The sequence below is a fragment of the Dermacentor variabilis genome, chromosome 4, assembly GCF_050947875.1.
Source record: "Dermacentor variabilis isolate Ectoservices chromosome 4, ASM5094787v1, whole genome shotgun sequence".
In the NCBI taxonomy this organism is placed as follows: domain Eukaryota; kingdom Metazoa; phylum Arthropoda; class Arachnida; order Ixodida; family Ixodidae; genus Dermacentor; species Dermacentor variabilis.
The window spans coordinates 86,238,507-86,254,918 of NC_134571.1; the positions used below are offsets into that span (position 1 = coordinate 86,238,507).

At 47.8% G+C, this 16,412-nt stretch overlaps 1 protein-coding gene across 2 annotated transcripts in view; it reads right to left on the reverse strand.

Moving 5' to 3' along the window:
• Rcd6 (Reduction in Cnn dots 6) overlaps positions 1-14,054 on the reverse strand; it is a 98,918-nt gene extending 84,864 nt beyond the window's left edge. For both annotated transcript variants that reach the window (XM_075689718.1, XM_075689717.1), the window contains exon 1: positions 13,331-14,054. In XM_075689718.1, the coding sequence (XP_075545833.1) occupies positions 13,331-13,402 (72 nt within the window). In that variant the 5' untranslated portion in view covers positions 13,403-14,054. The remainder of the gene's footprint in view (positions 1-13,330) is intronic.
• Between the last annotated feature and the right edge of the window lie 2,358 nt (positions 14,055-16,412).

Below are 16,412 nucleotides of genomic sequence, written 5' to 3' on the forward strand. Positions count from 1 at the left end.
TCCATTCTGGCGTGACACAGCGCCGTTCAAACGGGAGCGGGCAAGATGAAGTCGTTCGGAGCGGAACGAAACTGGAGCGGTATACGTAAACGAGAGCAAAGCGAGGATAATTGCGTTGTGGCGCTTGCCGTATTAACTGGACGGACGCTGAAGCATCGACGAAGAACAATGATGAAATGAGTTACGAACGCGCAATACACTGCCGAAAAAAAAAAAACACGCACAAATCGATTGAACGGTATTCGAGGACTTTACAGAGAGAATAAAAGCATGGAAACTTGCTCTCCTCATCTGGGTTTTCCAACTGTTCACTGCAGAAAGTCGGGAGAGGGGCGGGAATTGCTATCTGGGATTGGCTATCCCGTGACTGCTGCAGAGCGCCGTCCCATTTTACTGCTCGTTGGATTTCTCACAATTCCGGCAAGTGTTCACCTTGACCTTAAGCTCCACCACAACGTGTTCCGCACTTATTCGACGATTTCCTCTGTCGACGAGCTCTTCGCGAATACTCTCTTCACCTTCGCTGAAACTTTTCCTATACTAAATAGGGAGAAAGCTCGCTGTGAAGTCTGGGTATAATTCCAAGCTGCACGTGTTCCGTAATTACGCTCGTGGCATATTTGCGCACGCGTGGAGATCTGGTGCCCGGTTTCAGGCCTGAATGCGGGAATAATATTCGTCCCGACAGGGTCGAGTCGAGACCTGGGTTTTTTCCACTGGCTTACGTACATTATCTCTTTTTTTTTAATTTTTAACATGTCCCCTAATGTTAATAACTTAAACGACCATTGTTGCCACGACGTTAATATCTATACCGGCAATTATCGCGGAAAGACTGATTTCCACCCTTACTGGGAAACTTGATCAGTAAAATCTTTCTGTCTCGAATCGCCCTATATTGAGCGTAATCTGAGACAATTATATAGCGAAGCTACGCGGTATATCGTTCGACATCGAGCGCGAAGTTGCACCAGTTCTTTTTAAAACATCCGCGTACGTACTTTAAATATTATTTCACAGTTTCGTAGTGTATCTTACCCACTAGTCCTTTACGCTCTTTCAATTGTGCTTAGGACCTTGCAAGTCGAATTTTGTGACGTTCTGAAGAGACGACGGTATGCAAGAACTGGTACTGCCGCTGTGGAGGCGGCCTGTGCCTGCTTTTTAGTGTGCTTCGTAAATACGCGAGTCGACGACAGCCACTTTTTATTCCCCGGTCCCTCTTCCCACATGCAAGGTAGCAAACTGGATAAAGTTTAGCTAACCTTATTGCTTTCCTCAATCTCTATCTCTTTCTAGCCCCTCCTGTAGTGGCTTTAAAACTTTAGGTAAGGTCTTCAGGCGTCTTTAGCCTTGTTGTTTCCTCACCTTCCTGTAGCCGGATATTTATTCATCGTTTCGATCCACGTGGAGCCAACAGGCATTGAATGCAAGGAAGGCGTACGAAATAAACGGTTCACTTTTTTTTTAAGATGTAGAAATAATGAGAAAGCCCGCGTACTTAGCTTTAGGTGCACGTTAAAGAACCCCAGGTGGCCGAAATTTCCGGAGCCCTCCACTACGGCGTGCCTCATAATCATGAAGTGGCTTTGGCACGTAAAACCCCATAATTAAAAAAAATAATAATGAAAAAGAGGGGCAAATATGAAAGTGGACCTATTACAATTTTTCGCCTATGGGAACCGAACCACACATATATTCCACATTACGCTACGACGGCAGCTAACGCTCCGTCAACTTTCTTGGGTATTTGTGCATCTGTACGATATATGTAGCCCTGGGAGCCCTGGGAACATCCAACTGTAGGCTTCATGTAGCACGTGAACGTAGGAGCAGGCGACCGGCAATATAAACCCTCGTATGTTATCTCTCAAGGCATCAAGCCTGCCACACAGTTAAGACCTTCGCTATGCAATGAGCTGGAAGAATAAGATTCTCCATATCAACGTTTCGTTTTTTTCCCTCCTCGACAGCACGTGTATTTCGGCAACGCCCGAGTCAAAGTGAGAGACGAAAGCGTGAGAAGTTAAAGAGAAAAGGAAACGAAAGATACAAGGAGGTGAGGCGCTATAAAGATAGAAAGGGAGTGCAATACGTAAAAGAAAAAAAAAGAAGTAAAGATACGAACTCAGCCACGCGGTTCTGCAGAAGTTATCCAGAGAGTTTACGTGTTTCGACATAACGCGTGCGTCGCCTCTTGAAGAACGCTGTCGGGCTGTGACATCACCACCGCGAGGTTGTATGCCCACGCATCCCCTTTAGAAAATTGCGGGGACAGATAGCGCTCCGGGGCCGAGAAAGAAACGACCACGTACGCGAATGCCAGCAAAAGAACCTGTATTCGCGTAATGCCCTCCGGGGGTTCTTCGTTTCCTCTCATTCGAACATCGTTGGACGCGTGTTTCCATGGTCCCTGGGGGGAAAAAACAAATAAAAACGTAAAGTTAAAGGAAAACCCGTGCCGGTTCTCCCACGTGAAGCGGGCGTGCGAAGGGAGAAGACGACGCCGAGACGCGCGCCCATTCTTCGAGTACACCCGTTGGCACAAACTGCGTATGCACGCGCGCAGCGCCCTACGACTTTAAACTGAAAAGTACAAAACGCCGGGGAGGCCCCACGGGAACCACCGCTCAACGGGGGAGGGCGGGTAGCCCGCGAACATTTAACCCAGATAAAGGCACCGCTGGCGTCGTCACCCATTCCTCGAGAAAGCGAGGGCATACACTTCGCGTGGCTCTCTCCGCCGTCGGGAAAGTCACCGTTGTACCTCTCCCCTCCCGGATGTTTTGTTCGCACAATTGTTTGCACACTATATAGTGTTCCTGAACACAAGCCACACACACACACATACAAACGGAAACGTTCTGCCACATAAAGGATTACTCATTTCAATATACTCGTATAGGTGCAGAGACTTATATTGAGCGTTTATTTTATTTTTCCCCGCGCACGCGAGGCCGTGCATCTGGTCCTACAACTGAAGTTGTAATGAGAGAGTTATGAAACGTTCTCGTGTTGCGGTGGAGTGCGCGTACACGCGTCGCGGTCACTGAGCGTGCCCTCGGCTAGCTGGCGCGGAACGCTGCTTGAGCAGCGCGGAGGAAGCATGCGTGCAGTACGAGGAGTGAGCGAGCGCGCGAGACGCAAACAGCTCTGGAAGCACACCGTTGCGCACACTGGATGCCACCCGCGAATTCGATTGCTCCTCAAGGGCTGCTCCACTCTATAGAACCGAGGAATGCACGCTTATTAGGCATGCCCACGAGGGGGAGACGTCTTTACCACAATACCAACGACACCAGCGGACCATTTCCAGAACACGTACGTCTTGGCTAAGAATTGCTCCATTTATTAGTACGGGAAGAAAATATGCGGCAAAGATATCTGCGAAGGCGTAAAATGCCTCGCGACTAAGATTTTATTTGGCTTGACCGATGCGCATACTCACTGCAGGGGATTGGCCAAGAATCGGAAGGTATCGAAAATTACACGCTATGTGCACGCCGTCTAGGCATTTTAGAGCAAACTTTTCGAATTCAGAAAGAGAAGGAGACTCTGGAGAAATTTCTCGAACGCAACAGTTAATAGCATGGCCGCGCTCTCTTCGTGTTCACTGGTTGACTGGTGCCCATTGATTTATTTTGTTCGACTAGGATGTCGTGTCTGACTATAGCGTATCAGCGAGAAGAATCAGAGGAGCCGAAATGCTTGATTTATCGGAACAATTTACAACATTTCGTTGAACATCACAGATAATTTTTCCCGCGCTTTTCCTTGCTTAACTTGTGTGGGACTAGTATTTGTCACACGAGGTGCCGGCCTGATCGAGCCAAATTATCGAAAGCTATACCCTAGACATTTGTAATTGATCTCGAAGTAAGTCAGTTTAATTTTATCCGTACAAGGGCACACTCGAGCGCGCACTGCTCTTTCTGAGCAAGTCCTCTGGTCATATCACTACTTGTTGCTGGGTTAGTTGCATGCACGTACAAGTATTAAGCGGCAAAGCTGAGGTCATTCATAATGACTTCAGCCTCCACGTGTCATGTCTGTATATATGGGAAACACGTATGATTTGTACACTCTATACCATGGGGATACTCAAACAACGACTACCAAATATACCACTGTAAGTAGCGCCAAGGTCAACGTTGCCCGATGTAAAGACTGTGTTTTCCAGCATTGGGCTCACATTGGCCTAGTTATCTTGTGCTTCTAAAGAATGCTCTTCTAGTGATCAACGATACAAAGGGGTCGAAGTTACGCACATCGCACCGTAGCTAGCTGCTGTCCGTTAGGTTGCTTCTAATACCGGTGCCACACGTACATTTATGATCACTATCGGCGCCTAATCTGATTTCTTCATCGCGATTAATAATGGTCGCTGCTACAAGGTTCTATAGCGATCCTGTTCTAGCTACAAATTCAGATTTGCAAAATATGTTTGAATTTGGGCAATATTTCAATATTACGGCTTATTGCTGCAAGTAAAAATATTTTTAACTTTTTTTTTTATTGAGCCGCCTTCACTTCTTGCTTTTAGCGCTTTCAGAATACAGCGCTAGAGAGCGCAGACGTCAGCCTGCGATCGCGATCTAGGGTCTTGATCGCGATTCTCGGATCGCGATCGCCCATATCCGGATCCCGCAAGCTCGCGATCGCAAATGACCGTGTAGCAACACTCGATTCGGATCAAGTCCGATCCGGATCAGCTCTCGTCGCGATCAGAAGTGTACGTGTGACACCGGTAGAATATTTGTTAAATGCCCAGTCAACGTTACTGTATACAGAAGCCGAACTGGGCGCTGTATTGGCCGTGCACTTTTGGCGTCCGTCTCACCTTTCGAAGTAATTTTTTACCTTTTCTGGTTCTGTCCAGCACTGAACCTGCTCAGGGATAAGCACAATCAAAAGAGTGAAACGCACATTCGATTCGTGAACCTACTGTCCGGCCCAACAGGAACTCAATGGCCTTTGGCTCTTCGCTATAGAGAGGCAAGCCTCCCTACACAATTTTGCTACCCCTTTCCCTCCAATAAGCCACGAGCCAGTTTTTATTCAATAAACTTTCATACATTCATTCTACAGAGTTCCCAACTTTTTCTTTAAATAGTAATTTCTGTTTTCTGCACATGACTACTATATAGACTTCCTTTAACATTTGTCGCTTTTGGTGTCGTGTTAAAAGAAAGGTGACTTCCACGGGCAGTTGACCCCGTTTTCGGGAAAATTAACTACCGAGAGACAAACAAAAACGGCGAATGCTAGGCGCATTGGACCGCGGAAGCAGCTGTTTCTTGTTTTTTTTTTTTACACCATATTCACTGCTAATTCCTTTTCGTTAGAGCCCATAATGACTCACGGCAGATTTGCATGAACCCGTTAAAGTCGGGTCGAGTCGGCTTGCCGCGCCCAAAACTGGTCGTCATGTTTATGTAAATCCTAGCGGGTCGGGACGAACAAGCGTCGAGGCGCGTTCGGTCAGCCCACCTGCTAGGGGTGGCTTGACGAGCGGAGGCGCGGGCACAGCCTGCTTGTCGAGTTGCCTCGACTTCTGAGTCAGATCGACCTCTGCCTCGCCATGAAGGTGTAGTGAAGAAAGAAAGAAAGAAAGAAAGAACGAAGAATGTCCATGTGGCTATTTGCAGCAACAAACGCTCCTGCAGAAGCATGAGGTGGTCGACGGTGCTCTGTTGCGAGCTCGACTCGACTCGGTAAGTAAAGGACCTCGGGACATTCTTGGCCCGCGGAGAAACACTGCTTGCGCATTGCGCGCAGAGAAATACTAATATTTCTGAGAACTCAAAGCCTCAATGAGATATTACGAACAGTTTGAGTGCCTGTGCATGCCTGTATAGGTATACCTGGCGTTTGCATGTTTGTCGATCCGGCCCAAAAATAACCGGAATCGTAGACCTGCACATCTTGTAGTACGAGGCTGCACCGATAGGCCGCTGTGTGAGGACCTATAGCTCTCCTGAGCCAGTAAGCCAAGTGGCGTCAACAGACAACGACGCGTGTGCTTTCTCTAGCAGTTCTGTGTGCGCGCGTGTCTGTAGTTTACTCGTGACACGAAGAAATGGCAGATTCTCGCGAACAGCGTGCGGCTGCGAAGTTTTATTTTTCTACTCGGCAAGAACGCAGCACAAACTGTTGTGATAATGCAAACAGCCTACAAAGAACACGATCTCAGTAAAATGCAAGTGTACGAATGCTTTGCTCGGTTTAAAAGAAGGGGCGGAGGGACAATACAGGATCAGCCCCGTTACCGTCGTTCTTCAAGTGCGCAACATCGCCAAAATCCGCTATTTCCTCAAGGAAGATCAACGCAGAACAATCGACCAGCTCGAAGACTTGTCCGGGTTATCCTGGAGCTCCATTCAGCGCATTTTGCACGACTATTTGGGAATGCGACGAGTGGCTGGTAAGTTTGCGCCCAGACTTTCTCACCGAAGACGAAAGGGATCGTCGCGTGGAAGCCTGTCGTGCAATGAAGGACGCCGACAGAGACGATCCAGAGTTCTTCAACAAAATCATCGCAGGCGACGAGTCACGGTGCTATGGGTACGATCCAGAAAGTGAACAACAGACAGGTCAGTGGAAGTCAACTGGCTCGCCTCGTCCGAAAAAATCTCCTCAGGTTAAATCGAATTTGAAAACGACGCCGATCTCCCTTCTTCTTCTTTTTTTTTTACATCAAAGGGATCGTACACTCAGAATTTGTCCCTGAAAACCAAACCATCAACCAAGAATTCTATTTGCAGCTGTTTAAACGGCTGCGCAGAAGTGCGGCGCGAAAACGTCCGGCCGTGCGGAATTTCGGCGAGCGATTCCTGCACCGTGACAACGCTCCCGTGCACACGGCTCTCGGTGTTCGCCGGTTTTTTGGCCTCCACGTCGACGTGTACCTTGACCAACCACGCACCCTATTCGCCCAGATTTGGCTCCCGCGGACTTCTTCCTTTTCGGTCGGATGGAAAGGGACTTGAAAGGCAAGCGTTTTGCCGATGTCGTCGAAGTCAAACGCAATGCCACGACGGCGCTAGCAGGTATAGAAAGAGGCCGAGTTTTCAAGGTGCTTCCAACAATGATATGAACGTTTGGACAAGTGGATTAGAATTAATGGAGAAAACTTTGAGTGTGATTAAAGGGACACTAAAGCGAAACAATAAATCAGTTGAGACTAAAAAAGCATTGTTTGAGAACCCTGCAGGCAGTCATTTCAAAATAATAGTTTGATTATTAGATGAGTAAATGAAGGTCGAAGTATCAGTATTTGAATTTCGCGCCGAAACACCGACGCGTACGTCAGTGTGACGTATTCTGCCGTATTGTGCCGTCAGTGTGTCGCATTAGGGCCACGCTGGCTGAGTAAAGGTTCCCGAAACTTGCCATGCTTAATATTTGGTTCCTTTAGAACACAATGTCGTCAATCTGTACCGCTATATAATTAAGTAGGCCCTAGAAGATGCCATCAAAATCCGTGACGTCACAGCGACCAGGTGCTGGAACTTCAAGGAGGCGTCGCCACCCGCCTTTCGCTCTTGCGCTTTTTCTAGTTTACCAAGCGTCTTATCGAGGTAAGAGTGGTGTTTTTGGTGTCATAGAAAGGTAACTTACTGATGCAGAAGAAATCATTTTTTTCTTTAGTGTCCCTTTAATGTTGTGTGTGAAAAAAAAAATGTATTCTTTAAAAAAATAATGTCCATGCTTTTTATCAGGTAATACCGGTTATTTTTGGGTCCCCCCTTCGTACATCATATCTTTCACCCAACACCTGCACTATAGCACGCCAGGCCGCCAGCAAAGCAAACATCTCCGGCTTCTAATTAAAGATACCGTCTACATCTCTCTCGAAAAGTGAAGTGATGCAAGTTACGACGGCGGAAAAAATATTAGGTTAGCCTACACTTAAAGCGCAGGGTACTGTCGAAATCGCGCTATGGCGAAGCGTAGCAGTTATTGCGCGCACTGGAAACATAGTTAATTGTTATGTGATAGTTTAATGCGGCGCCGTTGCGTTTAGAAACGTAGATGTTGTATCACATTTCTTACGATTTCTTTCTCTTTCAGTTTTTTTCTTCGCGTGTGCAAGGACGTTTCCTTCACGCTAAGGGCTGTTAAGGTCACTCTGGAAGTGCCGCATGATCCGCAGCTCCCGAGTTCTGTCTTCTATACGACAATTAAACGAACAATAACAATAAAACAAGACTCGTTGAAATTCTCGGCAGTTTTTCCATGTGGCAGCGACCTGCCGCACTTTATTTCTCGCGCGGATATTCCAAGACGCCGTGCGCGTCAAATTCTCGGGATATAGCGCTTTCAAAAATTTTAAAAGCCGAGCCTGGCAGCGAGACGTGTTTTGTTTTTCTTTTGCTTTGCTTAAGTGGATCGAAACACTGCGAAACCCTCGAAACGTGGTGGATGCGTGCAGGCGCATAGATGGTGCCAATAAACCCCCGTGAAGCGTATATACTCGAACTATCGCATAGCTTTTCAACGGGGCTGTTTAAGATTCCCGGCATGTGGCGGTGCATCGCAGCCTCGGCCTTCACGAGCCACGGACGGTCAAAGCCGGCACGGGCCACTGGCTTTTATCCGAAACCGGCTGCGGGAGCCCCGATATCGAGGAATGTTCCTTCCGAAGGCCTGCTTTGAGTGCGTATACCGGTGTCCGATTCTGTCAGCGAAAAAACAAGTTGCGGACATTCCCTCCAAGGTGAGAGAGGACAGTCGCCTCAACGCGCACCGACTCACGTTCCGGCAGGGAGTTTACTACAAACGCCATGCTGTAGAAGGAACTTTGCTGCTGCGATTGGCCAGCTTCTGTGGAAGCCATGCACATGGCGCGTCTGCACGCGCTTTTACGCGTCAGCTCCGTAGAGCTGCACCATGTGGTTCGACCTTGGAGCTTCGCTGGTAGTGCTTGGCGCGCAACGAAGGCGCTCGGAGATGACTTAAGTTGCTTGTTATTACTGTGTGCGCTTACGTATGCTGCGATGTGTGCTGTACGTATGAATGCGTCATTTCATACGTCACCCTCGTCATCTGGAGTGTCATACTATAGGCGCATGACCAGGCAGACACATGCAACGTCATTAAATAGTCCGTCCGTCCGTCCGTCCGTCCGTCCGTCCGTCCGTCCGTCCGTCCGTCCGTCCGTCTGTCCGTCTGTCTGTCTGTCTGTCTGTCTGTCTGTCTGTCTGTCTGTCTGTCATGGGAGCGATTTCGTCTCAACTTCATGCATGTGGCTTTAAACGTTCTTTCGGCGTGGTTTAGTACGCTTTATCTTTCCAAATTGTCAAGAAATCATATTTTATCTAAACATACGAACACGAAGACGATAAGTTACCGCTTGCATGCACATTAACTGCGAATTGATGCCATTATAACGCAATATCTTGTTGAAAATGATCAATTTGCAAAGTAGCAAACCCGTTTGAAGCCAGAAGGTCAAAGTTTAAGCAAATCCATGCACACTACCCACCATTCCCGTGCTCTCTGATTTGCGTCGTACTTGCAGCTCCCGCAGACACTAGCGCCACAGTTTCTTGTAGTGATTTTTGTAGGAAACACTATGCTTTCCAGTACACGAGTGCGTCACGTGGTGCACACGTTGACGCAGTGGATCGTACCCAGTCTATTGCAGCAACATCTGTCCTGAGGAGGCATGAGAAATTTGCAGGAACCTTTGACATGAAGCGAGACTCTTAAAACGGCGCTCGATGAGGGAACGAATGTAGAGTGTCCGCGGCTTAAGTTTTCTATTTGATTTATTATGACAAACAAAACGAAATTTATCGTTAAAAAATTATCTCCAGCCAGCCCACTATGTGAAGTCCCGTTTGAAAAACAGTTTCTAGGTTTAACCATGCACTTCAATGAAAAGATTCATTTTTTCCCTTTTTCCTTTTTTCCCCTCCGAGAACAATTAATGACATAAATTACTCCAGCGGATGTGGTTGGCCGCAAAACGGCGGACACATTTTACCGTGCTTTATGTCCACCCCTCCCTCCCCTTCATGCAACGCAGAATGGCCCTACGGGAAATGCTCAAATTTAAAATAATAACAAGTAAATGTAGAGCATGCTACGCGATAAACCAGGACGGAGAGGTACACGTATAGATAATAGTGTTACGCCAATTATGGCGTTCCTCAATCAACCTAACTCTATGACGTCAGATGTCTGAGGAAAGAGGACTACTACAACTCATTACACGAGAAACATAGCGCGCGCGTAAGAAAGAAAAAATAAGTAAGAAGGAAGAATGATAAACGTTAGAATACGGCGCACACTGCAGGCGTTTTTTCTCTTGCGTAATTTTTAAACGCAAGTTTCGTCACGACACCTGCCGAGCGTTTTCCTGAAGTATTTCTAACCAGGAACAATAAATTAAATGTGACGTATGGCGGTTCAAAACACGGCTCCACAGGGAGCATCTCGGCTTGTCCCCGAGAGACTGTGCTGTGCGTGCGTATTTGTGTGTTCTACATATACTGCATATGCATGCTTATAATATTGTGCGTTGTACATACCGTACAGGCTTATAATGCGCATTGTACGTGCCGCATAGGCTTATAATATTGTGCGCTATACGTGCCACATGGGCTTATAATATTGTGCGTTGTAAATGCCGCATGTGCTTATAACATTGCGCGTTGTATATACCACATAGGTTATAATATTGTGCGTGGTACATACCGCATAGGCTTACAATATTGCGCGTTGTACATACCGTATAGGCTTATAATATGCGTTGTAAGTGCCGCAGAGGCTTATAATATTGTGCGCTATACGTGCCACATAGGCTTATAATATTGTGCGTTGTAAATGCCGCATGTGCTTATAACATTGCGCGTTGTATATACCACATAGGTTAAAATATTGCGCAGCTGAATGCGGTTGCTCAGTGGCTATGGTGATGGGCTGCTGAGCACGAGGTCGCGGGATCGAATCCCGGCCACGGCGGCCGCATTTCGATGGGGGTGAAATGCGAAAACAGCCATGTACGTATAGATTTAGGTGCACGTTCAAAGAACTCCAGGTGGTCGAAATTTCCGGAGTCCTCCACTACGGCGTGCCTCATAACCAGAAAGTGGTTTTGGCACGTAAAACCCCATAATTAATTTGTTAATAATGTTGCGCGTGGTACATACCGCATATGCTTACGAAATTGCGTGTTGTACACGCCGCATAGACATCAGGAGCGCGCACAGATTTGGTGTGTGAGAAAACGGTGTAAAGGGCAAGGACAGTTGGCGACGCAATCTTCACCTCGCAGAGCGAGACCCCCCCCCCCCCCCGTGACGTCACACAATGTGTCTGACTAGCCACTGTCAATCTATTGTTGACCATCAAAAAGAATCGAAGCGCATTCGAAAATGAACGATAATTCTTCACAGTAATAAACATTCCAAATGACTGATATACATGTAAAAAAAGCTTGCACAAGGATATTGCTGCTGGTCGCCATAACCCATACTGAAAAAATTGATGGCAAACAGTGCATAAGGACAAATAGTAGTTTTCTAAAGCCGAACGAAACCCTATCGTTGCCTCAATCTTTTAATGCACTCATTTCATAATAAAAGATGGGATTTCCAAAGGACACCTATATAATCACACCTGGCTGGCCAGGCATTTACGACTTGAAGTGTTCACAGTTTTGTATTTGTGCTGAACTGGTACTGGTGGTACTATCGCCGACGGAGCTGAGTAAAAATCACGATCTCCTGTGATTCACCATCCCCGCAAACGAGCGATCCCAGCTAGGGGGCTTCTACGTCAACAATGACGTCAGCAGGGGAAAGGCCCGCCGTGTTCCAATACAAACAAGTTGGTTTTGCAGCCCGGGGCCCTCCTGTCAGACGGGGTTGGGAGACTCAGCAATGTCGACATTTCTAAAACAACGGCATAATCAGCCAGCTCAAATCTTCAGGAAGACATAAAGTGAGAGACCCTTTTTTAATTATGATCATAAAGGTTGCGCGGTCAGCCCAGCCCATAGGCCCTGTCTGGGGTTTATTTATTTATTTATTTATTTTTGCGCCGGATCCACTAACTAGTAACCGGGGCGGTCAACGCACTTCCAGACGGCGCTCATAAAACTTCAATGACCTGGACTAATCAAACAATAAACCAATCAGTCATTCGGAAAGGTTGGCGAAGCACAGCTCCTAATGTTGTGGGACACTATATTCTAGTGGTGCAGTATAGGGAGTGCTGACGGACGGGCCAGCCTCGCGAGCACTCAAAATACCCACAAGAGTAACTTTCTTTATTTCTCTCCTATTTTGTTTGTTTCTTTCTTTCTTTAACTTCAAGCCATCTTTCTTTCCTGCATCCTTACACTTCCTTCTAAAGCTCGTTCAAGCGTGGGAACGTATGCACATAAAGATGCGCGGATGTAAATATCATTCACAACACGCCTGCGTGCTTTCGTGCCAACACAGAGGGTCTGGCGCCGCAAAGGCGCCCCCCCCCCCCCCCATATATTTTCTTCTTCACTCTCGTTTCACGCGTGTGCGCGTTACGACTGGGGCGGTGAAGATTCGTGACTACGCCAAGCTGCTGCTCTCGGCAGCAAACGGGGCGTCGGGGGGGGGGGTAGCAGGAGGGGGGAGGGGTGAAAAGCGAGAAGCACTCGTGTGCGCGCGCGTGTGTGTCGAGTGGCACCATGTGTATGCATTATGCGAAGCGGGCTGCGCGCTTCGCGAAACAGTCGCTTTTCTTACGCGCGACAAGTGTGCACCGGAGCGAAAGGGTGCCAAGAGCGGGCACGGCGTCGTCCCCGCAGCGACAGGTGAAAGTAAACCGAGCTCCCACGTGCCCGCCTAACTGGCTTCCTGTTAGGCCTCGATTCCACGGGAACCAACCGCACCTACATCATCGATCATTTGCCACAGGTCTACGAACCCCCCGCTCCGAAAGTACGCTACTCTTCAATGAAGGCGGCTGCGCCAAACAAGACGAAACGCACAGGTGACGAGGAAAAGAAAAACAAAAACAATAAAGACGCCATAGTTTGTATCGTTATCCGGCTCGGCGCTTCTCGCACGAACGTACGAACACGTACGATCTACAGTTACCCCAACTGTCGATCTTGTGTTCTTCCAGTAGTCACATGCCGGAACTTTGCACGGGTCATTTGGCTACCGTATGACAGCGCCGATTCTCGGTGGCCATATATCTATACCGAATAGCTTCAAAAAACACAGGGGATACCGAAACCGCGCTTTATGTGAATCGCTGTACGCTCGAGTTGTATGCAGGCGTCGTCCTCACCCTGAGCAATATGAACAGAGGTGCACCGATGATGCACGCTTACCATGGTATAAACACCGATGCAGACGCCGGCAGCGAAGAGCTCGCAGCATCCGGCGGAATTCACAATGGCCATGCTTCCTGGCGCAGATCCGGTGACGGAACCATCAATGCACAGGACTCAAAATCATGCGACAACGTGAGGCTGGGTCGGAGATGGAGCACCGCGAGCGTCGGCGGCGGCCTACATTTCCCAAGCCCCGCGCAGTGGTAGTCGGCGCGTTTCGCACATCACGCACAACCGCACGATATCGTTGCCGTCGCTGTTTCAGGGCTGCGCACATCCTTTGGCTGCCAGGACGGTTCACGGCCTTCGCGGTGGCCCCACCACGGCCGCTGCTGCATCTCGCCTTTCCCACCGCTGCCGCGACGGACCGGTGCTCGCCGCGGGGGCCTGGCTGCTGCCGCACTCTTCAGGAAGAGGAACAACACTCGCCGGTGGCGGCTACCGCGCTGGAGCACCCGGCGTTGACCGTAGGGCGACGGCACCACCACCACGGCACCGCTGCCGGCGGCCGTGTCATCTGGACGCCGCACGAGATGAGCGCGCACAGTGCGCCGTGATCGAGCTGTCTGATGAGCGTTGTCGGCGGCGAAAAAACGAAGCCGCAGGTCGCTGCGGCTGGCTCGCGTTACGAAGAGGAAGTCCACAGGTGTGTGGCACCTTTCCAGTTTGCAACGAACGCCGCGGAGGGAGCGGGCGCACGGCGGCGAGAGTGTCGGGAAAGCGAAGGACCCCCACGCCCTCCGTTTGCTCGTCGGAGAGCGAGAGGAAGCCTCCTGTGGGAAGGGCCGTCGCGAGGTTAGCGGAGCGGTGGGGGACGCGAAGCGCGCCGCCGACCTGGAGCCACCTGGAGCCACGTCGCCAGCGCGTTAGATGGGCGAATGCGAATGCAGATGGCGCTCGCTATAACACCGCTTCTAGGTGGTGTGTCTCCGCGAGCCGCGCAACTCTATGGCCCAACTAGCATTGCTGCCCGGCGCCCGGCCGCACAGAATATCCTCGATCGGCTTCTTCACTGCGGAGGTGGTACTCTTTTAGCAAACCTGTGTATCTCCAGAAGTCAAAGCAGTGTAATAACGGCGCGACGTTTGCCTTCCCGTATGCCTCCCATGCAGCTCCATTGACCAGGAACGGCGCCAACGTCAAATGAAGATATGCGGAATTGAGCGACTGCATAATGCCGAGTACTGACAGGTGAAGCAGAGATATTGAAATGTGGAGCTTATGAGAGGTATAGTACAAAAGGACGCCCTGTTCCAATTGTCAGAGAGACCTCCACTGAAGAACAAGAACATCCGCACGTATGTACACCCAATTGCAAAAGAGGGTTCAGTAATAATTTGCAACTGTCCTAAAGGTTCCGCCACACATTACAGTTAATATTCACCTCAATTGCTACTAAATTTAAGCTCGGTGTAACGCAGAGCTTTTCCGGGATACTAGGAAACATAACTTAAAATGGCCGTAGAATGCTTTCGAGCACTTGCTAAATATATATATATATATATATATATATATATATATATATATATATATATATATATATATATATATTACAAAGGCTGTATTTGATCAGCAGAAATTTAACGTCGCACACAAATCTGGCACAGTGTTCCTCCACATTTTCGCTAAATTATATCTCGGTGGTATTTGCCGTTGCGCAAGGACAACGCGCTAAATTCTGCGCCGCTCGTAACACACGCATAGCGTTCCGGAACGTTTACATTCATAATTTATCGCAAAGGGCGCAATTAACCCACAGACTTCGAACTTTGTCGCATTTCACGAAATATAAACACGGTACCCCGTTTAGTTCACCGAGGAGGCCTACAATACTTGTATGATGCATAAAAATAGGGAAGGGGGAATGAGAGTTCAGTAATCACTTGCAAAGCTCCTAATTAAGTAAGGAGCGTTAAGGTCTCCCGATAATTTACACTTAACATGCCCCCCCCCCCCCCCTACACCGAATGTGAATTTGGACTCTTGGAAACACTGCGGATAACGGCTGCATATACATGGCACTCTAGAAAGTTTGAATAGGTAATTTGCTGCAAGAGCTGTAATTAACCTATACGCAGATTAAACATTTATCGTGCGTCACCCACGGAGTGCGTACTCCAACGAAATTTATGTATGTATGTATGTATGTATGTATGTATGTATGTATGTATGTATGTATGTATGTATGTATGTATGTATGTATGCATGCATGCATGTATGCATGTATGTATGTATGTATGTATGTATGTATGTATGTATGTATGTATGTATGTATGTATGTATGTATGTATGTATGTACGTACGTATGTATGTATGTATGTATAACCCTTAAAAAATAGGGATGAATAACGATTTTTATAAAATATAATTAGCCTGCGCACTTCAAACTTTCGGCTCACGTCATGTCCCCTATGCGCAGCGGTATTAACTTTGTCAGCGTTTCATATAATTCCACTAAAGAGAGTGGAAACGAGGGTGTAGCAATTTCCATTTATGCCCTAACACACTTCACAATATGTCTCCATTTCGCAACCAGCATTTTCTCAACATATGAACTTCGTGATTCTCCTGGTCTTTTTCAGAAAAACGCGAAAACACGCATATAGCGTTTTCGAGCTATTCATAGTCGCACTCCGCTCCACTGTAAATGTGAAGGCCAGTCTACTGTTGCTGACAGCGGCTGCCTGAACTTCACTTTTGTGTGATATGCTTTGCATAGCCACGCCATGCAAGAACTACGCACGTCATAAAGCAAAAAAAAAATCATCATGCAATGACAGAAAAATGTCAATGAATTCACATGCCTTAGCGTTCTATACTCACAAAAAAGAAAAAGAAAAGCCACATAATGAATCACTACAGTCAGTGTTAGCTCTAAAGAATTAAAAGAAAAAAAAACGAACTATTGCAAAATCTATTCGTAAGCAAAGTTCAAATGTGTGGACAGTGATCGGAGGGATATTATTTTCGAATAAGTAGCGTTAAGAAACTACGGCGCCGAAAGAAAAGTTTCCGCTTTCTGGCCTTGTTATTTTATTGCGACAGAAATCATATGGACACTCCATGCGCATTTCTACCG